The sequence below is a fragment of the Arachis hypogaea genome, chromosome 16 (assembly GCF_003086295.3).
Source record: "Arachis hypogaea cultivar Tifrunner chromosome 16, arahy.Tifrunner.gnm2.J5K5, whole genome shotgun sequence".
Classification (NCBI taxonomy): Eukaryota; Viridiplantae; Streptophyta; class Magnoliopsida; order Fabales; family Fabaceae; genus Arachis; species Arachis hypogaea.
In genome coordinates, this window is record NC_092051.1 from 141,999,137 (window position 1) to 142,026,790 (window position 27,654).

General features: G+C 32.8%; 1 protein-coding gene and 1 long non-coding RNA gene across 3 annotated transcripts; both read right to left on the reverse strand.

Annotated features, from left to right (window-relative positions):
• Nucleotides 1-10,338: 10,338 nt before the first annotated feature.
• LOC112754122 (GATA transcription factor 9-like) lies at nt 10,339-13,373 on the reverse strand. Its single transcript, XM_025801711.3, has 2 exons — nt 13,020-13,373; nt 10,339-11,456 (listed from the first exon to the last, which is right to left on the reverse strand). Exons 1-2 carry the CDS (start codon nt 13,371-13,373, stop codon nt 10,674-10,676), a joined length of 1,137 nt encoding a protein of 378 aa, XP_025657496.1. The 3' UTR covers nt 10,339-10,673.
• A 6,897-nt stretch (nt 13,374-20,270) lies between these two features.
• Nucleotides 20,271-26,942, reverse strand: LOC114925571 (uncharacterized). 2 transcript variants are annotated; one of them, XR_011874613.1, is made up of 4 exons: nt 26,590-26,911; nt 25,249-25,456; nt 23,187-23,588; nt 20,271-20,604 (listed from the first exon to the last, which is right to left on the reverse strand). It is a non-coding gene; the product is annotated as an uncharacterized lncRNA (long non-coding RNA). The 2 variants fall into 2 exon arrangements; XR_011874612.1 differs by having other exon boundaries at nt 20,350-20,604; nt 25,249-25,462; nt 26,590-26,942.
• Nucleotides 26,943-27,654: the final 712 nt, after the last annotated feature.

Genomic DNA, 27,654 nt, shown 5'->3' on the forward strand with positions numbered 1-27,654 from the left:
CTCTTTTGCATTGCAGCCGCTATTGATATTGGGAAAGAAGAAGTCAAACAAAGTTTCTGAAGACTAGTTTCAAGCCTTGGAATAGCTTTACTCCTCTATTAAAATGGTAAATGGCCAAGGATTGGAGTAAGGAGTGACAGCACAAAGTTTAGGTTCTCATAGCTTATAGAGCTATACCTTCTTCTCCTTCATGGTGTTCAATTGATTATTCTGTTTTCTCAATTTAATCTTTCTTTGATTTAATGGAAAAAAGGCATTACAGTGAGGAATATAAGAAAAAGCCATTGAGTGAAAAAAGGTAGAGAGAGTTAGACTTGGAGAAAAGTCAAATGTTTATCTAAAAAATTCTTTGTATGTATTTCTGTTTTGTTATCAAGATTCCAAGGGGATTCCCTTGCTAATTTGAGTGAGAACTTAGTAGTTGTAAATCTAGGGTTTGTCTCAGATAGGATTGGGTTGAATCTTAGAAAAATTGGTGAATATAATCATGGTTAAAGATAGTGAAATTTTATCATAGTTGTGATGGAGACTAGATGTAGGCTACATTGCACAAGGTAGCTGAACCAGGATATATCACTGTGTTAATTTTCTTACTCTGTTCTGATTCTGGTTTTCTTCTCTAAGAGACAAAATAAAATTGTCTATTGCTTTTCATAATCAGAAATACTTCACATCATCTATCCCTTCTCACAATTTTGTTTTGCCTCCTCTATTGACAAGAGACAAATTAAAAGTATCTCCTGCTTTACAACTCAAGGCGACTTTACAGATACTACAAAATTCATCCAGTTTGAAGAAGAATCAAGTAAAGTTAAAAAAGGCCTAGATTCAACTCCTCTTTTTCTAAACCACTGATATCCATCAATTGGTATCAGAGTTTGGTCTGAAATAGATCAAGTTTCACAGCTTGGAGAAAAGATCCAAATGACCAACAACATGGGATTGAATACAGTGGCTTACACTTTGACAGAAGGACAATCCAACAACAGACTTTCATTCTTCAATGGAAAAAATTACAACTATTGAAAAGAAAGAATGAATATTTTTGTACAGTCTATAGATTATAACCTCTGGAAGATTATCATGAATGGTTTTCAAATTCCAACCAAAATAAGCGTTGAAGGAGTTGTAACTCCTAAAATAGAAGCAAAATAGAATGAAGACGATAAGAAAAAGGTGGTTAATGCCAAAGCTGTCAACATGCTAAACTGCGTCATCAACTTCGAGGAATACAGGAAGGTATCTAGATGAAAAACAGCAAATAAAATTTGTGTTAAGCTCCAAGTTACACATGAGGGCACCTAGCAAGTAAAAGAAACAAGGATTGACATGGTGAGCAAGGAATATGAAATTTTTCTATGAAGGAAGGAGAATCAATAGATGAAATATTCGAGAGATTCTCTATCATCATAAATAGTTTAGATGCTATGGGAATTACTCATTCTAAACAAGTGCTGGTGAAAAAAGTTCTGAGAAGCCTAATAAAAGAGTGAGAAACCAAGGCTACTATTATCTCCAAAAGCAGTAACCTGAACAAAATAACTTGTGATGAGCTTAGAGGAAATTTACTTGCTTATGAAATCACTCACATAAAAAATGTTACAAAAAAGAAAAAGGTGGCTCTTAAATCTTGTGCTGAATCATTTGAAGATGATTCCAACGACTGTTTATCATATGACAAGATTGTATTTTTTGCTAAGAAACTTAGAAGACTGATGAGACAAAGAAGAAGGAATAGAAAAGGTAGCTCAAAGGAACTAAAGAAAGACATAAACAATGTCATCTGTCATAACTGCAAGAAAGTTGGACATTTCAAATATGATTGTCCCAAGATCAAGAGGGAAGACAAGACTAGGAAGGACAAGAAAAAGGTGCTCATGACTTCATGAGAAGATCTGAAAAATGACTCTGAAGAGAATGAAGAATCTGATCACAACTTTCAAGCATGCTTAATGGCCAATCACATTTAAGATGATGAGGTAACATATTTTGAACCCACTAATGATGAACTCTATCAAATGATTGATGATCTCATTGAAAAAATTAGAAAATTTTTGAATTAATGCTATGAACTTGAATATGAAAATGCTTATCTCAAAGAAAAATTAAAAGAAGCCAAAAATACTGTTGATCTTGTTGAAGAAAATAAATGGCTTAAATATGAAATTAAAATTCTTAATGGAAAGCATTCTGTCACTGCTTTCTTGAACTGCATTGAAGAAAATGAAAGGTTGCATAATGTGAGTAAGAGTTTGAATCAAGACATAGCAAAATTTACCCAAAGTTCAGAAAACTTAGACAAATTATTAGCTAGTCAAAGATCTCTGTTTGCAAAGGCTGGCTTGGGGTATCATGACAAATCTAAAAATTATTTTTAAACAACTATGTTTCGAAAATGAAGTCTCAACGTCCAAAAACAAAAGTTTTCAACCCTCAAATCTTTTTGAAAAATCAACAAGCAAAAATTTTTGTCTTACATGCAACTAGTTTGGTCATTTACCTATTCAATACTTCATCTTTGAAAGAAAGATCAGTAATAAAGGCTACAAGGTGATAGGCAAATATAATGCTCTTGAAAAACTAAGAAGGTTTAACATTAAAGGATCCAAAATGATTTGGATACCTAAGGTCACTTAAGACTATTATGCAGATTTGCCTAGCATCCAAAAGGAAGAAGGACATGTGTTACTTGGATAGTGGATGCTCTAGGCACATGACCAAAAAGTCTATGCTCTTCATCAAGCTCAATAAGTACGATGGAGGCTTTGTGACTTTTGGTGATGATAGAAATGGAAAGAAAGTGGCCGTAGGTAAGGCTGGTAAGAGCTTTTCTACCTTCATTAATGATGTATTTTTGGTTGATGGAGTGAAACATAATCTTCTAAGCATTAGTCAACTATGTAATTTAGGTTATTGGTTATTTTCAAAAAGTTGGAATGCTTAGTTATTTGTGAAAATTTAGATGAAACTTTGTTTGTGGCTAAAAGATGTAATAATGTATATGGCCTCATCTTGGAAGAACGTAAAGAATAAAATGTAGCTTGTTTCACATCTTTTGAATTCGAAAAATAGTTATGGCATAAGAAATTTGGAAATGCTAGCATGTTTCAAATTTCTAAGCTTGTGAAAAAGAATTTGGTTAGAGGTCTTCCTAAAATCAAATTTGACAAAGATCTAACTTGTCATACTTGTCAAATGGATAAACAAACAAAAAGTTCTTTTAAACCCAAAGATGACATCTCAACTAAAAGACCATTGGAATTGTTACATATTGATCTTTTTGATCCCACAAGGATTCAAAGCCTAGGTGAAAAATACTATGGCTTAGTAGTGATTGATGATTATACAAGATTCGGATGAGTTATTTTCTTAGCTCATAAAAATGGTGCTTTTTCAACCTTCTCAATTCTATGCAAAAAGATTCAAAATAAAAAAAGATTTAAAAATTGTTTCCATAAGAAGTAATTATGGAAAGGAATTTAAAAACCAAGATTTTAAATCTTTTTGCGATGAATTTGATATTTCTCACAATTTTTCTTGTCCTAGAATACCTTAACAAAATGGTGTTGTTGAAAGGAGAAATAGATGCTTTCAAAAAATGGCTAGGGCAATACTTTGTAAAAATGAAATTCCAAAATTTCTTTGGGCTGAAACTGTGAACACAGCTTGTTATATTTTAAATCGAACTATCATTCAAAAAATTTTAAGAAAATCCTATATGAGCTATGAAAAGAAGATTCTCCTAACCTTAAATACTTTCATATCTTTGGATGCAAATATTTTGTTTTAAACACAAAAGATAATCTTAATAAATTTGATTCAAAATCTTATCAATGTATTTTTATAGGATACTCTACCACTAGTAAAGCCTATAAAGTTTATTTCAAGGAACATAGAATTATTGAAGAGACCATTCATGTTACATTTTATGAATATAACTCTTATAAGTGTTAGTGAAAAAAATAATGCAGAAAATGATACTAAACAGAATTCAAGTGGAACCCAAAGTGATGCCAAATCAGATCCGTTGATAGAAAATACTGTAACTGATTTTGCAGAATAAAATACAGGAGACAATTCTATTTTGTCTCTTACCAATGTTGAAAGTTCTGAAAATTTCAACATTGTTGAGCCAACCAATACTAGATCTACTCTTGCAACACCCAGACCTAGAGAATGGAAGTTCTTGAAAAACTATCCATAAGAGTTTATAATTGGAGATCCATCTCAAGGAGTTACCATAAGATCACCTAATAGAATAAGGATGAAACTAAATGATCATACTCTCATATTTCAAGTAAAACCTCAAAATTTGAAGGAAGCCCTTGATGATCCTTTATGGGTCAAGGTAATGGAGGAGGAACTGGTCCAATTTGAAAAGAATAAGGTTTGGATTTTGGTGCCAAATCTGAATGATAAGAAGGTAACGGGTACCAAATAAATTTTTTGAAATAAATTGGGTGAAGATGGTAATATTATTAGAAATAAAGTTAGACTAGTAGCTCAAGAGTATGACCAAGAGAAATACATTGACTTTTGATGAGTCATTTTCTCCAGTTGTAAGGATAGAAGCAATAAGATTATTGCTTGCATATGCAGTCCACAAAGTGTTTAAATTTTTAAAAATGGATGTTAAATACACATTTTTAAATGGAATTATTGATAGAGAAGTATACGTAGCACAACCTCCCGGTTTTAAAAACAAAAATTTTTCAAACCATGTTTTAAACTCTCTAAAGCTCTTTATGGTTTGAGATAAGTTCCAAGAGCTTGATATGAAAGACTTAGCTCTTTCCTATTGAAAAATAGTTTTCAAAAAGGTACTACAGATACAACTCTTTTTATTAAAGAATCTAATGATAATTTCATTCTTGTTCAAGTTTATGTGGATGACATTGTGTTTGGATCGGCTAATGAAGACTTGTGTGCTGATTTTGAAAAATTAATGACTAGTGAGTTTGATATGAGTATGATGGGAGAACTCATTCTTCCTAGGACTCCAAATCAAACAAACTTCCAGTAAAATTTTTGTGCACCAAGGTAAATATGCCAAAGAATTAGTAAAAAAATTTGGTTTAGAAAATTTTAAACTAATGAGTACTCCAATGCATCCAAACTCTAAACTTGAGAAGGATGAAAAAGAAAAAGATGTGGATGAAACAAGATATAGAAGAATGATCAGATCTCTTATGTATCTAACATCCTCTAGACCAGATATTATTCAAAGTGTTGGAGTTTGTTCTAGATTTCAATCACAACCTAAAGAATCACATCTTTCAGCTGTAAAAAGAATCATTAGATACATTAACGGCACTGCTGACTTTGGTCTTTAGTATCCCAAGTCTGATGAGTTTTGTGTAGTAGGATATTGTGATGCTGCTGGTGACCGGGTTGATAGAAGAAACACATTTGAAATATGTTGCTTCCTTGGACAGTCCCTAAACGTGTGGTCAAGCAAGAAATAGGCTATCATTGCATTATCCAAAGCCGAGGCTGAATATATAGCCGCTTCTTCTTGTTGTTCTTAATTAATATGTCTTAAAACACAACTTGCATATTATAAATTGCAAGTCAATAGTATCTCTTAATTTTATGACAACATGAGTGCCATAAATATTTCTAAAAATTCTATTTTGCACTCAAGAACCAAGCACATTGAAGTGAGATTTTACTCCATTAGGAAACATGTGCAAAAGGATATAATTGACATACAATTTGTAAAATCTGAGATCAACTTACTGATATTTTTACTAAACCTCTGTCTGAAGACATATTTTGCAAGTTGAGAAAAGTATTGGGCATTGTTGAGTCTGATTTCTTGAATTAAGTTGATGATGTAGCTCTCTGTGTATTTTTGTCTCTCAGTTTGACAGGAGATAAAACTGGACAGATGATGACTCCCTCTAGGTTTTTTGAATTTCAGACTGAGTGTTGATAAAACTAATTAATTTGGATCAGAAACTGAATCTTTGGTAGACCATTGCGTTTCCTTAAAACCACCATTGGGCCCAAAAAGAAAAAGTTTTATTCTATGATATGGGCCTCATTGTTTGCATTGAACATTTACTTTAAAAAGGAGTATTTACTTTTAGGGTTTCTCTTCAAGTCAAATCAAATTCAAATTTTCAAATTTCTTACAAGACTTATCTTTTCAAAATTACTTGCTTACATACTCATATTTTCTTTAAAACACCTTTTCATTTTATTTAAATATCATTTTGTGTTTTCAAAAAGGATTCAAAGCATTTATAGCAGTTACTCCTTGAAAACTTCTCATTTTCTCCACCACTCCCTTGAACGCATTCATTGTGCTCTCATAAAGATAAGAAAGAAAATAGCCACACGAAGAGGCACAGGTACTTATCGTGCTCCACGAAACCCGCCACCAAAAGGGCAAGCTTATACCTATATCCACATCCATTTCCATTCTTCTTCACACTCTTCTCTAGTTCTACAAACCATAGTGAGAAACAAGACCACTTCTCGACGTCCATCCACGGCGCCAACTATCGCTGAAACTTCTAATGTAAAAGAAAAGAGACCCATGGGTGACAAGAAACCTCCAACATCTCCACCTCCTCGTTCATCTTCTCATCCTTAAGGACACTCAACACCTTCCACTTGCCCTTCTAAAGCTAACCGAACACCTTTTCTCAACTTTGTGAAAGAATCCACAAATCTTGATCCTATTGATTTTAAATTTCATTTCAGTAAACGTCATTACTCTCACTATGATCCTTTCGTTTTTCATCCAGTATGAACTATGAATTTCATAAAATTGTTACTTTTAAAAGACCTTTGTGTTCAATATTTGTGGCTAATTTAAATGCTATGACTGATAAAGGAATTAATTTTAAAGAAAACTTTGTTTATTTAGACTGAGAGAAAATTTTTAAAATAAAAAAACCGGTTTAACTTGATTTGGTTAGAGAATTTTATGCCAACATGTATTATCATGAAGAAAGTGTTCACTCTTATGTTAAATGCCATGAAATTCATTTAAACAAAGAATCTATTGGTGATGCCCTAGATTATTACGATGTTGGTGTCAATGTCTACATCTCTGAAAAATGGGATAATGATCTGGGTACATCACACAAAGATGTACTGGCTAACATTTGTGAGAACATTTCCGTCATGAATGGTATGACTCCTAACTGCAAAATCCTAGGTCTTATCAAAACTCAACTTCACCGCCTTATTACCCACATTTTCATGCCTCAAAGTAGTTCATATCAACGAGTTACCCTTTGTGACACCCTGGTTCTCTATGCAATCCTCAACAAAGCTGAAATTTTATTTGCTTACTTAATAATGCGCCATTTGTATGATTGTATCAAAAGTGATAAAAATATTTCTCTACCATATGACATGTTTTTAACTTGCATATTTGAACACTTTGCTATTGATCTGAATAATAAACACCAAGAGAGTAGAATTTCATCACTTAAGAGTAGTGGTACAGTCAAACAGATAAAAAAAAAGGGAACTAAGACTACCAGAGGTACAGTTATGGAGGAAGAAGAAGAAGATGAGAGTATCCCTCCTCCTTTTGCTACAGGCACATCAAATTCCAACAAATATTTTATTAATGGCATCGTCAAGGATGTGTTACAAGAGTTTATTAACCTTACAAGGCAAATGATCAATTCCAGTCAACAAGCTGGAAGACTTGCAATCCAAAATAAAAATTCATTGAGAAGGTCTCAAAGTAGAGTTGAGGTACTTCTAAAGTACCTTGAATCATTAGAAGATGATCACATGCTATCTGAGCATGATGAGGAAGAAAATCTGGGAATAGAGAATGAGGGATCTAATGTCTAACTCCTTGTCAATGATGCTGTTTCTAAAAAACTGTTTTATGTTTAGATTTCAGTTACTTTGACACTTTTATTTCTTTTAGCTGTCTGTAATAGATATTGATAGACACCTAACATTGACTTATTTTGCACTGATGATTTGACTATTAAACACTGAACAACTTTTGCGCAGGTTTACTTACCTTCTTTGATAACAAAAGGAGAGCAAGTAAAAGAAAAATGAATTGTTAAGAAGATGTTTATTTGATGAATTGATTATTTGAGACTGGCTGCTATTTTAAACTATTTGTTTGAAGCTGGCTGATGTTTTGATAGTATAGGTTGCAGCTCTAATTGATATCTTTGATCACCATTATTACTGCAGCTCTAATTGATTTTTTTATCATTATTATGATTATTGTTTGTTATAAATTGAGGCTGTTTGATGATTTTATTTGGATAATTAGTCTTGCAAATATTTGGCATTGAATAGGCTGGCTCACTAAGTGTATAAAGCTATTTTATATTGTTTGGATGTTTGGCATTGTTTTTTCGTAAATTTTATTGATCACAAGTTAAAAAAATGCAAACATTCAAGGGAGAGCCAAGTGAATAAAAGAAAAGGAGAGCTCTATATCAAAGTGGATAATCAAAGGGAAGTTCTTAAAATCCTTCTTATTTCTTTTTCTAATTTATTTTTAATATTTGTCATCAAGAGGGAGATTGTTAAGTTTAAAGAACTAACAAGAAATTAATTGATTATTATTAAACATTATTATTGGGTTAAAAACCCTATTATGTGTGTGATTAGTTTACTTAATTGTACAGAAAATTAATATAAAGCAAATTGGCCCAACAATAAGCTTCAAGACCTCATACACTCATAGTTCAAGGGAATGTTTTAAATCAGAAACAAAAGCAAAGCATTAGGCCAAATATAAAAGAAGGTTGTTGATCTTCAAAACAAAAAAAAAAGAAGAGAATCAACTCTGGTTAAAAAAATATGCATTAGTCCCAACTATTGATCCAAGCCCATTCACTTATTTGGTGACTAACTAAGTAATGGAACTCTATTTTCATCTGAACTAAACCACAAAGTCATCGAACCAAAACTCTTTCTTCTCTTTTCTCTCTTTTCTCTCACCTACGTGAAAGTTCAGAAAGAAAGCAAGAAAGAAGCAAACGGATTAGGACTCAAATTAGAAGTAAAAATAGTGGATTACCACATCTAAGGAAGAAGAGAAAGTCAAACAAGTTAGAACTAAAAGTAAAGATCAGATCCAAACACTAATCAGAAGAAATCTTTTCATATGTGTGTTTCATTGAAGATTGTTGAAGAAATCCTCCTTTGCATACATAGAATGATAAATCTGATTCAAATGGAGGTTATAGAGCTTTGCAACAGATCAACGGCTAAGATACAAACTTGGAGCCAACGTTTTAATACATGGTTCAAATTTGTGAAACAAAATGAAAAATGATGAAAGAGAAGATGAAAGGTATGGATGCATGTATTGTTAAATCATTGCTGCTACTCTATTTCTCTTCTGCACCACTGCCGCTGCTGATATTGGGGAAGAAGTCAAACAAAGTTGCTGAAGACTATTTTCAAGCTTTGGAAACTTTACTCCTCTATTAAAGGGGTAAACGGTCAAGAATTGGAGTAAGGAGTGAAAGCACAAAGTTTGGGTTCCCATAACTTACATAGCTATACATTCTTCTCCTTCATGGTTCTCAATTGAATATTCTATTTTCTCAGTTTAATCTTTTTTTGTTTCAATGGAAAAATGCATTACAGTGAGGAATGTAAGAAAAAGCCATTGAGTGGAAAAAGGCAGAGAGAGTTAGACTTGGAGAAAAGTCAAATGTTTATCTCAAAAATTTTCTGTATATATTTCTGTTTTGCTATCATGATCCTGAAGGAATTTCTTTGCTAAGTTAGGTGAGCACTTAGTGGTTGTAAATCTACGGTGAGGTCCTAGTCAAATCTGACTTGGGTAGAAGCTGAATTTGTCCCAGATAAGATTGAGTTGAATCCTAGAAAAATTAGTGAATATAATCTTGGCTAAAAATAGTAAAATTTTATCATAGTTGTGATGGAGACTGAATGTATGCTACATTACACAAGGTAGCTGAACCAGAATATATCGTTTCGTTACTTCTCTCACTCTGTTCTGATTCTAGTTTTCTTCTCTAAGAGACAAAATAAAATTGTCTCCTACTTTTCATAGTCAAAAATACTTCACAACATGTATCCCTTCTTACAATTCTGTTTTAGCTCTTCCATCAACAATAAGAGACAAATTAAAAGTATCTCCTATTTTTGAATTCAAGGTGACTCACCAAATACTACAAAATTCATCTAATTTGAAAAAGAAGCAAGCAAAGTTAAAAGAAGTCTAGATTTAACTTTCCTTTTCTAAGTCACTATATTCATCATGACATAATAATAAAAATGAAATTAAAATAAGAAAATACTATAAATGACTCATTTTTTATGTATCAATAAGAAATTCTTCATGTAATCATTTTAAAAGAAAGTGATGAATTTTAAGTGAATACATAGAAAAATAAGTTACACAGATTATTTCTCGTAAGAAAACCGCAATGATAAAGCCAAAAAAATTGCCTCGGTGAAATTTTGATAATTGGAGTTTGCCAAATATGGCCTAAACAATAACAACTTGAACAAACCTTAGGGTCATGATTAAACTAGTCTATGTGAACTCAAATTTCAAGTGAGGAAGAAAACTTATCCCTAACAAAATTGAAAGAAAAAAAAAAGAGTGACATTCTCTCCTGACATACCTTACTCCGATCCACTACAGATTAAATTACCTGAGCCTCCATTATCGTTCTACCCTACCAAATCACCTAAATCAACTGCCTGAAATCGGGCCCAACATGTTGGTGGATCAAGTAATCATCAGCGTTTGTGGGTACATCAAACATCATGTTCTGGTGATGATGATGATGTTGTATGAACTGTTGTTGGTGTTGATGATGGTGTTGTTGTGCTCTCATCATCTCCTTTTGTCTACGAAGCTCCAAAACCTTTCGATGTGAGTTAGAGTGCTTAGTTAACACAAACGTTGGGCTTGCCGCGGGCCTGTACTCTGGCACAAGACGGCCTGACTTGTACCTCACACCACAAGCATTGCACAACGTCTTAGGGCCCATGGGCCCAGTCCGCCACTGCGGTGTCTTGTCCGTAGCACAATGCAAGCACTTGCGACCATCACCAGAACCACAATCCCCACCTTCTTTTTTTCTGCCTGTTGTCTTCCCCGGCTTTTTTCCGGTGACCGGAATAGTGAAGGACACTGGAGTTGGAGTAGAAATAGGGACCATCACATCAGGTTCTGATGATGATGACGTTGTGGGAGTCGGAGTTGGAGAGAGTACCAGTAGGCGCGAAGTCCAATTGCATGGAGGCACACGAGACCGCTTGCTACGGGCCTTGGCTGGCACTGACACTTCTGAGTTGAATATTGGGCTTTTTCTGTTGGGCTCTGCGCGGAACTTGTGGGCCTCCGATGAAGCATCATCGTTTGGTCTCTTCATTCCTGAGATGAGTTGCATCTTTTGTAGATCCTCACTGGAGAAGGATTCCTCCACAAAATTGGAAAGCCATTCTAACTCTGCCAGGTCGTCATACTGCTTTTAAATTTTAAAACCATAAATACATGTATTAGTTTGGTATTCTTTTAATAATAATTCTTCACAATTATACAAAAAGTAAGAGAGATATCTATGTTTAGGAGTACAAATAAATATAGATGTACCTCTTTTTGTATTGTATAGTTCTCTGTTTTGATTAAAAACACAATGATATAGATCATAGTATCATACTACCAATGCTTATGTTAGTTAATAATGTTCATTTATTTTGTCTAATTATTTTTTTTAAAAAATAAATATTAAAAATATTTCTTTAATAATAATATTTTTTTATTTTATCTACTAAATATTATAATTATAAATTAATAAGAAGTGACCATTTGTGCTACGTTGGACATCATATGTATAACTAAACTTTATAAATAATTTAATCAAAACTCACATTTATAACTAAAATATAAATAAAAGTAGAAAAATATAAAGATTTTTTTGTTTGCATTCATAAAAATTTGATTATTTTGTTGCCATTAATTATTCAACTAAAAAACAAATAAAACATGTAAATATATATATACAGATACATAAAATTAATATTCTGTTTGTACAGAATAACTTTACAAAGGAGATAGAGATACTTGAAAAAAATATTACGTTTAATAACTAGATTTAATAATTTATAAAATTTTTGTAATAAAAATTTAAGAGATACTTGGATTGAGAAGGAAAAAATGTGATATATAAGCAAAAAATAAAATTTAAAAAATGAAAATTCAAACACCAATGTTCTTTATTTAAATGAAAATTAAAAATAAAAAGGTTTTACTTCAACACATATACAAAAGAAACAAAAAAAAAAAAGCGTAGTTTAACAATCCTCTACAAAATTTAATTCACTACATTTGGCAGTAGTTTTTTTAGGCAACACTATTTTTGGCCTAAAAAAAATTGTTTTCATACATAGTAATCTGTTATATCTACTGAAAATTTTAATAAAATCTTACCTTTCTTGAAAAATTTTACAAAAACAAATAATAAAAGAAATCAAATTTTATAACTTTCACAATGTTAAAACATGCATGTACTTTTTCAGAAGGATCTATGATATCAAAAATAACAAAAACAAACATGATCATAAATATTCTACAAGAAAAATTATTCAATGTTGAAAAGAGAAAATGATAATTTTTGTTTTATTTGATTCATTTTGTGAGTACATTAATAATCTATATGATACTTTTAATTTTAAAAATTAAAATTTTAAAATTAAAAAAAGTTGTAACATTAGGTATTTATTTATTAATATGAAAGATCTTTATACATGAAATAGAGGAAAAACTTTTATTTACTTTGTAAAAAAAACCTAAAGAATTCTCATTACAATGCCATCAATTTCAAAGAAAAAAAAAGAAAACATTCATGAAAAACCAAAGTTTATATATATAACATTTTATACCATCATTCAATTAAATTTATTTCATAAGTATGAAAATTTTTCATTTTACTTAACATTAAAGTGATTATTTTGTCTATATAAAGCATCTTTTACACAAGAAGAGAATTATATATATGACTAAGATATATTTAAAATATATAATATACCGGAACACAAAGTTCACCAGAGAAATGACCATCCACAAGACTCCGACTACCAATATCCGCAATGATACTGGGTTCGCAACCAGAGAAAGAGAAGGAGGAGGAATTGCAGCTTTCAACAACGGTAGTATTAGAGGAATTGGCTGAACCAGAGTTTCCTGTGACAGAGTCCAAGGTGGCAACAACACCGTTATTGTTGGCAATGATACCGTCATCGTTCGAAAAGTCAAGGAGATCTTCCACGATGAAATTGTCTCCTGTGCTTACAGCGGTGTTGTTATTGTTATTGTTGTTGTCGCCATCATCAGAGGTGAATTGAGAGCAGAAGCTGTTTTGAAAAAAACTTGGTGTTTCCATCTTTGGTTTTGAATATTTTAATTTGTATCTATCTATATATGCGTGTGTTTAGATTGCAAGAGTAATTAATAATGTTCTGGATTAGTTAGAAGGGGAAATAAGGGCAATGGTTATGAGTGAGAGAGTGTAGCGTGTTTGAGGCACAAAGTGTGAGAAGTAGTGGCTTTGAGTGGAAGACTGGAGAGAGAGAAGGAGAAGTGTGTTTATTTGCGCTTGAAGGGGACAAGGGAACACTTAAATTAGAGTATTTAATTATTTTTTTATTTTTTTATTTTTCTCTTTATTTATCATAATGGGAAAGAAAAACATGTTCCTATTACTAAGGGAATGAACTGAAAAAATATTTCATGTACGCTCAATTTTAGTTACTGATAAATCACTCACACTAAATATATAAATTAAATTATCTGTGTTTTATTTTATATTAGAATTGTGATATCATAAGTCCTTATTTCAATAATAAATATTTTAAAAGAGTTATAATTTCAATATATATATGTAACATCAATAGTTTAAACTGAAGTTATTTATTGTGCTTTCAAATGGTCATATAATCGGTGATGATGAATTTTGGTTTTGGAAAGTAATATTGTAAAATTAAATTAACAAAGAATAATTCTCATGTAAAACATTTGTATAGAAATATGGTGCTACGGACTTACAAACTTTTTGTTAGAAAATCTCACGAGCATCAATTTAAAGTACTAAATACTCATGAGTCTTACCATTTAAGGTTTGATTTAGACATTCATGACATCATTAATTATTTATTACCATATAAAAATTAACATTCATAATATAAAGTATCTCTTTACTAAGCATCAAGAATAATTTATTATATTCAAAGATAATCAATTTAAAACTCTTTTAAAATTTAGATGGGTGAGATTTATAGTTAAATTTATGTTAAAATATTTACCAAAAATGAAAAAAATTCCACTTGTCATTCAACGGATAATAAAAACAGTATATAAATTTAAAAGCTTACCATTTACACAATATTTTTCTTTTTAATTATATCATCTAATATAATTGTATAGCACTATAACACAGCTAATAATTTAAGTATTAGGGTTATATTCATTTAAAGGTTATCAATTTAAAACTCTTACGGAAATAAATCTAGTGAGATTTATAGATAAATTTATGCCAAAATAAATTTAAAAAAAAAATTGGTTCCTAAGTCATTTTTTTTTTGGTGACTGATTCCTAAGTCATCTAACAATTTAAACCATTTCTTCTTAATATATAATTACATTTTTTTTAGAATTTATTCTATAGAATAGTGAAAAAAAAAAGTTTAATCTAAGTTGATTATAAAAAAGTATAGATAACCAACTATATATGTAGTAAACTTAATTTTTTTTTCATAGTTTTTGATGTTTTTTTATTTTTTATATTTTGAATATATTTTTGTTATGTTTTGAATATTTTTAAAATAATTTTAGATATCTCACTTTCATTATGTTTTGAATGTTTTTATATTCAGAATACATTCTTCTTTATTATAATTAAAAAACTTTTGGATAAAATTAAAAATTTTTTTTATTACGTTTCAAATATTTTTTTTTGTAATTGTCGACTGTTTCTTTTTGTTTTTTATGAATTTTTTTACTGTGAACGAGAATAAAAATAAAATTAGAATAATGACTCTCGAGTTTGGGATACTGTTTTCCTTCTTAATGGGCTTTTTTTTATCAGTAGGGTGTAGTTGTTGTACCCCTAATTAATTACATACCTAGGAGAATTGTAGTCATATATTAGGATGAATATTTGTTTGTATATTTATACATGGTACACAATTGTCCATTCCACTTATCATGGTCATCTTACAAACCTCATCATCCCTGTTTCTCCATTTATCATCATTATCCATCTAGAGTAGGGGTGGCAATATGTACTCTATCTGCGGGTACCTAATCTGACCCCACCCGGTCGGGTAGGGTTGCCAACCCGATGCGCAGCGGGTAGGGTAGGGTGCGGGTAGAGTTTTCGTGCGGGTCGGGTAGGGTGTGTTGAGCCTCAACCCTATCCGACTAACCCGCACCCTATATATGTATATGTTATATATTTATATAAAAATATGTTTTAAGTGATGTTGAACCAAAGACCTCTCACTAAATGCAAAAGATCCTTAGTCATTAAAAAAAGATCATTAATTGATAACTTAATAAACTTTTTTTTACATAAAAGTCACTTCTATTTTAAATTATCATCAAGTTATATAATAATGTTGCATCTTTTTTTGTAACCCGCGGGTAGGGTCGGGTACCCGAGTTAAGAGCGGGTAGGGTTAGGGTTGAGATATTCTCAACCCGCGGATAGGGTAGGGTTGAGTTTATATAAAAATCTCAACCCGCGAGTAGGGTTAGGGTTGGCTCCAAACCCTACCCTATCCTACCCATTGCCACCCCTAATCTAGGATTTTCCAAAAGTAATATATATATATGATTGATTTGTTTTAGTGCTATTAGTTTAAAATATAATTTGCCTATACTAAGGAACTTCTGCATCAAATTTAGTGAATGATAGGTCTTCGAGGTCGACAAAGAAAATGAAAAGTTGGGTTAAATGGCAGTTGAAGAAATAGGAGGTAAAAGAAGACTTGGTATAAATGTAGATAGTGACACATATCAAAGGAACAGGTAGGTGAAGAAAGGGGGGCATAATTAACATGTGTTTAAATAAACAAGTTTAATTTTAAAGGATAAATTAACATGAATGTAGAGAATATTACTTAGTTTTTAAGTTGTAGTAAGAGCATAGGTATTTGTCCTTCTTGAACAAATGACAATAACAATGTGGGTAAGTTTAGATAACAATTGTCGAAACTGATATTTATACATTGATTAATTGTTCTCATAATTCACCACACATCATTTATGACAAAGAAAAAATGTGTGTAAAAAAAAATGATGTATGGTCGATAATGATCTTTATCTTTTATTTTTGTTTCACATAAATCATTGTAGGAATCCAACTACCATTGAAACGAACAAGTCAACTCAATAATAATAATAATAATAATAATAATAATAATAATAATAATAATAATATTATTATGTAAAAACCAAAAGTTTATCAAACTTCATTGGATGCATTTTAATTATTTTATGAATTTAATTAGGAAATTAATTTTTAGTAGCCAATTTTAACTATTTGAAAAAAAAGGTCTCATTCACAATTTTTTTACTTTTTCTTTAATTTTTCTTCCTTTTAATACCATTCTTAATTATTAATACCACTATCATTTTATCTCTTCTTTATCCACTCGCTTTAAATTTAAAATTATAAATCCTAAATCCTATAAATAGTAAAAGTTAAAAATGTAATTTTGATAATAAAAGAAAAAAAATTGATATCCACTAATTTAAAAGTTAATTTTCTACGCATTTTTGCAATCTAATTAGTTGAATAAGAATTTTAACAAAGCAAAATGTAACACAAATATATATATATATATATATATATATATATATATATATATATATATATATATATATGTTAGAGTACCAGTAGAATTTATTATTTTTGATCAGCAGTTAATCAATATTTAAAAATATAGGCTAAATATATTATTAGATTGTTAGACTAAAAAAATTTAATTGATGATTAAAATATTTGTAAAAAATAATAAATTATACTTACCTTTGAGCATTTTTTCTATAAATATTCCTATCACGTTTAAAATCAACGTTTTAAAATTTTTTTGCTAAAATAAGGAATGGAAGAAATTGGGGATGGAGATTAGGGAGGAAAGAAAATAACCTGTGTTGCTACACGTAAACCACACCACTTCCTCTTGGACAAGATGATAAATCCTTAACAAAAAAGAAAGTAGTATCATGCCATAAATCTTCACGCAGGAAGATGGTTGGTTCAAAAATAAATTTATGATGCCGAAACCAAAGAGTACTTAACTTACTCATCACAAACAGGAGGGGACAGGGAGCCGCTTTGTGATGGGACTGGACGGATAGATTTTTGAGGAGTCAGGTATGAAGCTGTTGCTGGAAGAACTAAGATCCTCTTAGTCTATTGTCTATGCTCATCCAGGTATTGTGAGCGCAAAGATTATCTGATGCCATATGTCGATGGTATTTAAGATCATTGGTCAATAACGCTTCGTTTGCCACAAGCCACACAAAGATACGGAGTTTCTGTGGACCAACCATCCTCCAAACTTTATCAAAGACAACGGCTCTCTGATCCTCCAAGAAATTGACATATAAGTTGTAGGCTGATTTAATGGTGAATTCTCCATTGGAATTTGGGGACCAAGCAATAAGATCATCCCCAAACCAAGTTCAGGTGGCTTTTTGGTAGATAAAATTGGAATCCAATCCTAAGGATATCCCTAATCCAATTCTAGTTCCAACGGTTTTCATTTGTAGACTCGCTCACAATCTCATCCAACATATCACTTGGCCTATCAAGACGTGAAATTATTAATGATGGGAATAAGATCCTCTCCACACTTGTACACCCTCACCCATAAGTCCTTTCGGTTGTGTAGGAGCTTCCAAGCTAGTTTTATCACGTTGGCGGTATTCAGCACTCTTGCCGATCTAAGACCGAGACCACCCTGGTTCTTAGGTGAGCACATTTTCCCCTAGCTCAGCAAATGTGGCTTTTTACTTAAATTGGCACCACCCCGAATGAAGTTTCTGTAGATAGAATCAATTTTATCGCAAACAAACAATGGGATCTGCATAGTTTGCATGATATAGGATGGAATAGTGGCTAAAGCTGATTGGGTCAAAGTAACCCTGCCTGACAAGGAAAGATTGCGGGATTTCCATGTGCTTAAGCGACTCGTCATCCTGTCCACCATAAACTGGAAATCACCCATCTTCACACGACCAAGTAGGAGGGGTACTCCCAAGTACTTGCAAAGATTTGGGATTAGGCGCCTGCCTAACGCTCCACTTAGCTCAACCTTTCTATCCAAAGAAATGTTATCAAAGAACAGCACACGAAACTAACTTTCTGTCTAGATACTCTACAAAAAAAAATCCAGGATACCTCTGACTATCTCCACTTGTTCCAACGAAGCTTCCCCAAAAAATAATATCGTTGGCAAAACATAAATGAGATAGGCCCATCTTTATTAAGTTGTAAGGGTACCTAATGTAACAACTTTACTATCAGACTATCACGCTTTTGACTGCGTCACTCTGATGACGAAGATATTACGACGACTTCTATATACTTAATAATAAAATAGAGACTTTTAACTCAAAATTGTATCGCTGTTTTCTTTGAAAAATCGAAAATTCTTTTTCTTTTTACAAACATGCATGTATATAAAAACATACAAGAATTCTTATACAAGTAACTACTAATATTACATAATACATATTATTACAATCACGATTTCTATCCCTCTTACAAAAATATAAGAATAAAGGCCAGAAGAAAATTATAACGTTGTTAAGCTGCCGAAGTTTGTTACAGATGATTGAAGTTTGTTATAGATATTTTCTGATATAACACGTGATAAGTGCTGCTACTATCACTATAAAAACACTACTTGTTACAGATTTCCTCCCTTATTTTTCTTTCTATTTTCTATATTCTACTTTCTACTCCTTCCTCTCTCTAGAGTTGAGTTCAGCTCTCGTTTATCATAGAGCTTAGGTTTTGATACCTTTCAAATTTTATCATCCCCATTCGCTTTTGATTTCTTGATGCTCCGATCAATGAGGTCCTCCTCCTGAGAAAACTTCTCTCCACTACAAAAAAAAAGGTTTATGGTCACGGTGAAAAACTGTGACCATAACTAGTGAAAAGGGTAATCATGAGTCTATGGTTATGGTTTTTGACTTATGATCACGGTTTTTTCACCGTGACCTATTCTCTCGTGGCCATAGACCTATAGTCATAGTTTTTTTTATCTATAGTCACGATTTTAGTGTTCAAATTCTGGCACTTTAGGCCACGTTTTTTTACCATGACCATAGGTTGCTCTATGGTCACGTCGTTACGAAAACTGTGACTATAGCCTAATCTATGGTCACGGTATAGCCTCTATGGTCACCCCTTCCAAAAATCGTGACCATAGCTCATATGATCACCCCTCCTTAAAACCGTGACCATAACCTTATTTATGGTCACAGTTTTCACCGTGGTCATAGCTTATCTATGGTCACCCCTCTTTAAAACTGTGACTATAGCCTATTTTGTTTTACGAGATTTAATTTTTTTTAAAGTATAATCACATCCCAAAATGATGATAATCACAAAATAAATCTAAGAATGAGAAATTCAATAAATCTAAATCATAAAGTTTCATTAAAAACTAGATATCCATTACAACACTAATCAAAATAGAGTATAATTTATCCATTACATGTAATATCGGATAAAGTCTCTTATCAAAAAGTAAAGAACACATCAAAATAATATATTTAGATAACCAAAATCATTATAAGACCCATCTCATCTTATATTTGTATAAAACATATTTTCTTCACATCATATCCTCTTGCTAGCAAAAAAAATAAACATGTTAGAACATAGCAAAAATGTTTTTGATGATGCAGTACAGTTGAGGAATGAATATGGAGCACAAGTTTAATAAGTCAATCAACATTAAAATTTCAACCACTAAACAACAAGAAGCATTTGCTAAGGTTTTGAGCCACATAAAAAGGACATACTAGGTATAATAAGAACTAGCAGCCTTATGCTAACAATCTAGATTCTATTGTAGATTCGCTTAATGTAATACCTTACCACACAGAGTTTTACACCTAGGATGTAAAACAGAAGTGGTGAGGCGCTACGACCTCTAAAAATAGAATACATAAATATAATAGTAGAAAGAATATAATAAAATAGGAGCCTTGAAAAATGGGTAAAACAAAATTCGTAAAATAAAAAGCGCAACGCTCGAGGAAAAGAATTACTTGCGTGCTAAGAAACCTAAAAGCTAAGGATAGGAATAAGTAAAGAGTCATAAGAGTGCCAATAATACAGAGGAACTAGCTCCTGACTCAGCCTGCGAAGCCAAGGCTGGCCGGAGAATATATATATATCCCAACACCCAAAATACAGAATTAAGCCTCTAACTCTCCTTTAGCCTCTATGAGGAACAAAATAAACAAGATTCTTGGAGAGCAAGCTAAGTACATGAGTCATATATATACAAACATAAAGCCCAAAATACACCCAGGACTACTCCGCTTCCAGAATCCAGACGCCTAGCGAGGAGCCTCTCGACCTGCATCTGAAAACAACAACATAGTATGGGGTGAGAACCGGAGGTTCTCAACATGGTAAAGGTGTCACGCGTATAATAAATAAAGTCCTGGGAATGCCAGAGGCAATCCTAGAACTTCGTCATACAATTATAGAACTTAATTTCTAAGTAAAAGCCATGAATAGGGGTAGGTAATCTAAGTATACTATACTCACTTGCCTTAAACCTAACACCTAACACTTAACTAATTCACCATTCCTCCGTCCCTCCGTCATCCATAATTCAGCAGAGACAAACAACCAAACAGATTCACACACAAGTAAGAAGCAGATAGTGCAAGTAGCAAGTATACAAGTAGCAGGATACATATGTTCAGTTAGGCAATCCCAGGTAGTGCATAACAACCAAAACAAACAAATACACATGATGCATGCCTATCCTATGGCTGATGAGGCTCATCTGTCGGATATCCAGCCAACCCGACATGTCCGAAAACCTTAGACTGTCTCCTGTCGTGCATCCCCATGAGTCTATGCATAAAATTCACATTCATTCATCATTCAAATCACTCAATGAGAGCTATCCATACCCGAAAATTTATACGTGCTCGATCACCTTTACGACGTAGGGTCAACAGAGTATTGAGATTCAACTTGAAACACGTAGTGGCAAGCCACGGTTCTTACCCAGAAAAACTCGTATCTCAAATATCATCATTCATAAGCCATTACATTTTCATAATCATTATATAGTCATTTAGCAAAGCCATGGCATAATACTTCACTTAACATTCTCATCTCCTTCATATAACTCATCATTTACCTCTTACTTCACTCCCAAGTTACCCCCAAATTCCTACCTTCCACTAATTACTAAGCTCACTGGTAAAATCTGCGGTTAACAGGGCAAAAATAGAGGTTTAGGGGTTCAAAACCAAGTTTAAATCTTAAAACTCAGGTGCTAGAAAACAGGGCGTGTGTGTACGCACACACCTGTGCGTGCGCACACATCACTTGGTGTGCATGCGCCTCACCTGTGCTAGCGTCTCACCTGTGCTAGCGCCACCAACAGAAGACCTATCTTGGTGTGTGCGTGCGCACAAGGCGTGTGTACGGACAAGTAAACTTTTTGCTTCTGTTTGGTGCGTGCGCACAGCTATGTGCGTGGGCACACATCAGAAAAACCTGATTCTGCTATAATGTTCAAAATTTCAGCTTTTTGCACCGATTTTCCGGCGTCCATAACTTCCTCTACAAAATTCGGTTTCCTGCAAACTTTATATCAATCTCAAGCTTTTAAAACCTTCTTTAATTTAAAACAAACCTCATTTTCATCCAAAATTTGAGGAGCGAGTTATGGACTACCAAAGTTCATCAAAAATTAAAGTCTACCAAAACATGCCAAACCCCATTTTTACCAAACTTATTTATCATCACTCACAAAACCTGCATATTTGCAACATATCGAGCCTTATTCCATTATCACCAACCACTAGCATGTCAATGCCCATACCATTCCATAAAATCCACACAATAATCCCAATATTCATCATTTTAACCACAAGCTTAAATCTTTAAACATTCTTAATTTGCTCTTTTAATTCATTAATGACAACTCATAAATCATCATTGACTTAATCAACAAGCCATAATTACCAAATTCCATTAACATATATCAACATCATCATCAACCCTTCATTAATAATTTTAAGATCACATTCAACAATACCAACAACTCATGCTCATAAATTCTAACACAAGCTCAATCATTAATTTATCCAACATCATCACAAAGCTAATCATTTAACATATTTAGCCATTTCAACTTAACTTATGGTTCTCTAGCCTAAGTTTTCACAAAACCTTATATGTTAAACGCGCGAAACCTAAACCATACCTTGGCCGATCACTTTAGTTAGTCCAAGGCAGCCCCCCAATGTCACAACACAGCCCCTCAAGCTTAGAGAAACCAGCCACAAGCTTAGCCTCAATCACCATCAAGCTTCCAAAAGCTCACTTTTCAATTCCAATGCTTACATATAAACTTAATTCACACCGTACCCACATGCGTAGCAACTCAAGCGCAATAAGCTCCGCAAGCTAAATCAAACCGGTAAAATTAATCCAACAGAAACGTAGATCTCGACGCGCTGGACGCATGGCCGCGAACGGTGTGGCGATTGGAGCTCGGACGGAAAAGTTATGGTGGTTGGGAGGTTTGATGAGGGTTAGGAAGCTCTCTTCCTTCCCCAACCTGTTTGGCGTGTTTGATGCAAAAATGGGGAAGAAGGTGATTCTGTCCCCTTTTAATTATGGATTCGGTTGGACCCACAGGCTCGGTTTGGGCTCCGGTTCAACCGGTTTGGCCCATCCGATCCAATTTTGGGTCAAATTTTTCGAAATTGGTATCAAAATTCTCGTTTTGAAGAGCTCTATTCTATTTTTATATTGGATTTACATTTTTAATTTTCCTAATTAAAATTTAATTTATTGACTAATTATTTGCTAATTTTACGGGGTTTACACTTAAGGCCAATAAATCAAGAATAAAGTTAACATCAACAGCAATCAGTCACTATTAATTTAACTACTAATTTTGACAGTACTTACTTCCATATCTTTTGACACATGGTTCGATCCAAGTGAAGGAGGAATGCTTCGCCGCGCATCATTTGGTGCACTACTCGCATCAGGCGGAGATTGTTGGGCAGCTTCTATCATTACTTGCACTTGTTCCGCACTCATACCAGGATTAACTTGTTGCAACAACGTTTTGATCAAGTTTGTTAAACCATCCAACTTGGAAGTTAAGTTATTTTGATTTTTCTCCATAGTTGAAACCACTTAAATATGTTGTTGTTGCATTTGTCAGATTTGCTTATCCTTTTTAAGAGAGGATTTTGTAACTGATCGACCATAGAAACGAACTCTACCATGTCTCTCCTTTCCGAAAACCGTTTGAACTGCTTCATCATCACTGTATTCAGCTTGCTTCATATTTTGAAGATGATCCTATTACACACAAGTAAAATCAAAATAAGTTCATATACGTCAGTCTCGTTCACGCCAATAAGCGTTTCCACACTTTGTACACGGACATTGGATTTCTTTTCCAACCGGTTTTCCAATTACGAAGGCAAACTCTAAAAAACTATTTACACCGTCTATATACTCGTTCTCAAATCTTGGTGAATTCATCCAATCTTTTTGACAGAACATTATTAAACCTAAGAACGCAAATATCTGAACTCACTAAACATGATCTAATAGGTCAATTATAGTGACAATCTAGCTACCATATATCCACTTATTACCTAAATAAATGGAAGATCAAATTATTTTATATGACAAGTATGATATAAACTTACTGCTTAGTTCCTTCATTTTGAGATGTCATATGAAGTTGTTATAAACAGTTCTACAATAATTAGTCAACTCCTATTGTCTTTACCAATACAAAAAAATATCATGTATACAAAACAAAACAAAACAAAATTCAAAAGAAGGCTAATAAATTTAAAAAGAAAAAACGCAAAAAAAAAAAAAAAAAAAAAAAAACAGAAGGATGCGACGAAATCTATATGAAGAATTAGCCACCAGCACGTCAGAATCATAGCAAAAAATCTTGCAGCATCGAAGCAGAATAAGAACAATTAAAGCCAACAAAATATAAAAGTAGAGAATGAGAGAGTTGTTCTTGGGGAATTGGTTAAATATTGAATCAAGAAAACGTTAACAGGCTAGTTATTAAAAAAAAATATACTCACCCTTCAAATATGTGAAAAAAACTCTCAGATACTCAAAATAATAAGCAAAAGAATTAAATTGATTATATATAAATTAAACTACAAAACATAAGCGGAGTCCCTAACTAGCTAGAAAAAAAACCTGGACCAACTAGTAGCTCGCTCGATACCCAATTTGTTTTTAATAGAAAAAGACTTTGACAGGTGCAATTTTAACTCAGTTACAAATTGGTAAAATTTTCCAAACTAATTAAGATTGCATCATCAACTTTTGGTACCTTGGCAAGCTGCTGAAATTGGCTAGGAACAGATAAATATTAGGTGAAAGCTAACAATCAAATTAAACCAAACAAGTGATAATTCAGTTAGATCGATATATAATATAATTAGTCAACCAAATGTTAGCTTAATATAGAAAATATAAAGTATATATTCTGCAAATTTAAATGGGAAATGCTAGGGGCAAAAAATTTACAAGTGTCCTTTAATTTAAGTTGTTATTGAAACTGGAGTATTATATTATTTATTATTATTTTGATGGAATAATATCTATTAGTGCTTAAACCACTTAAATTTTTAAATAAAAAATAATATATAGAGTATGATTAGATAGATGATAAACTACTACAGCAGAAGGTGTAGGACCAACTTATTTGACAATAATCAGGAACTGCATGAGTAGGACCTGGGGAGTTACATCTTAATATCTTATACATTGCAAGATTATTGATTGTTGGTTATTGGAACAATAGGGGAAATATATAATAATAATTAAATTTATAATAAAACCAGATACATGAATGTTCTCTTCTTTGAACAACAAAAAGAATTTTTTTTTTCCTTTTTTAAATCACCAATCAACTGAAAGAAATTTTATTAACACTATAAACACACACAAATCAGTCCTCTAATGTCCAGATACTTACAACCAGTCAAAGTCTGAATAGCTTTGCCGATAACAGATACCGTCTTCAGATTGTGAACTTTAGATAACTGAAAAAGATCATCAGCAAACGAAATCTGCCCTATCCTTTTGGTATCTACTGAATTTGATTGAAGTAAAACACATCCAACAAGAGATAAGACAGATGGATCACGAGCAAACCATCCTGAAGAGAAACTGCAATTGTTGATCTGGACCTTGAACATATGTATGTAAGATATCAAACAATTAACCATGTTTTTGTAATATCACACTCAGTTGTGTGTTCACATGCATATAGTCCTCATTCCAAGAAATAAAATCTCATAATCTATGATCAAAACAGATCCATTCTAAAGTATAACAACCAAAAACTTAATCATGCAACATACCAACAGTATCTAGACTTTGTGCATTTGGAAGAACTCCAATGGTTAGACGAGTTGAAAATAAAACTACCTTAGCTAATTAAATTAAAATTGCAATTCTATTCTCAGTTTCAAAACAAAAAAACCTTAGCTAATTAAATTAAAATTGAAATAGTTATTATGTGCACAGACAAGAGTCACATAAGTGGCAGAAAGAGAAAATAAAAGAAAATCGAGTTAAACATGACGCTAACTAGAGTATTAAAACCGCTACTTATGCTAAGAAGTAAACTAGAAAATATAACATTTTTTCACATCAAGTATTCTGTAATTAATAGGTATCAACTTTTCCAATTCAATAATTCATTTATCTCCATGGAAAATTTTTCTTTTAAAACAAAAAAGCCATGTTTTCTTGTAAAAGCTACTGTATATATAACCCCAAACTCATCTTCAACAATTCTACACTAAAATATAGGTTATTGACAATAACATCTTAGACAAAGACTAGATTTCACTTCAGACATATAGGATCTAATTAGCCAAATAAAATTTTTGTCTTCCATGAAATGCTGACTGTGTGTTAAAATCAGAATTTTATAACAGGATTATACACATATAGACTACTGCAACACATTTTCATAATTTTCTTTATTCTCCTAATATTACTTAGTTGTTTAATGAACAAAAACTGTTCCACTTGTATACATATTACAGGAGGCAATTCAATTCAATTACAAATGTCTAAACCTACAAATTCAATCCAATTTCTGAATCCAAACAAAACTAAAAATACATCAGCAACAACAACTAAATTGAATCCAATTCTAAACTCATGATCCAAATTAAATTGAATTCAGAATCACATCAGCATTCAACAAATTAAATAAATAATCAAATTCCAAACTCAGAACACAAACTCAGAATCTTAAAAATTAATTAGAAAAAGAGATGAAACGGAAGAAGCATTGGCCTACCGGAGAGATAGCGAGAGATGAACGGCGATGCAGAGTGAGCTCGGAGAGTGTGAGACAGGTGAGCTCGTGGTGACAGGGAGCTCGCGGTGACGGGGAGACACTACGCGAAGCAGGGAAGCAACAGCAAGACTGGCAAGGAGGCAAAGAAGCAGTGACGCCCCACGGCAAGGAGCGGAGCAACGACGACTACGGCACACGCAGTTAAGAGAGATTGAGTTGAGATACGCAGTGAATAGAGTGGGGTTTCTGCCTACGGCGATGGTGGAGGCTGGGAGGAAGTATTATATCTAATGTAATTTGTTATGTATTATTTTCGTACTCCAGTGTATATATACTCTTGTAAACCAAATACCAATACACAATACAATTCCTTTTCACTTTTGTATTGTAATATGGTATCAGATGAGAAATTTCACGCTTTTCCCCTTTTTCCCTCTTTGGTAACTCTTTCCGAGAAAATTCCTTAATTTTCTCGCAACGATCCTCTCTCGTACTTATCATGAACATCATAACCACTTAGATTTCTCCTTTTCTTCAATCGATTCTTTCGATTCTTTCTATTCTTTGATTTCTTCTTGACTAATTTCTGAGCAACGATGTCGACCCTTCCAAATGAAGGTCCGTCACAGGCGGCGGCTCCTCCGACTTCGATGCTACGTTCGTCAATTCCTGACGCTTATACACTTCATTCAAGTGATCACCCAGGGCTCATACTGGTGTCTCAACCACTTCAAGAAGATAACTATGCTTCTTGGTGTCGATCGATGCGTCTCGCACTCAGTGGAAAGCGCAAAATCGGGTTCATTGATGGCTCCCTCCCAAAACCAGACCCTGCTCTTGATCCAGTGCTTGCAGAAACATGGCAATGCACCAATGATATAGTCACTACTTGGTTGCTAAATTCGATTTCAAAAGATATCGCAACAAGCGTGATTTACGCTGGCTCAGCTGCACTTTTATGGCAAGATTTGGAAGCTAGGTTCTCCCAAAGCAACGCGCCTCAAATTTTTGAGTTAAAGAAATCACTGATAACACTAACTCAAGGATCTCTCACTGTTTCACAGT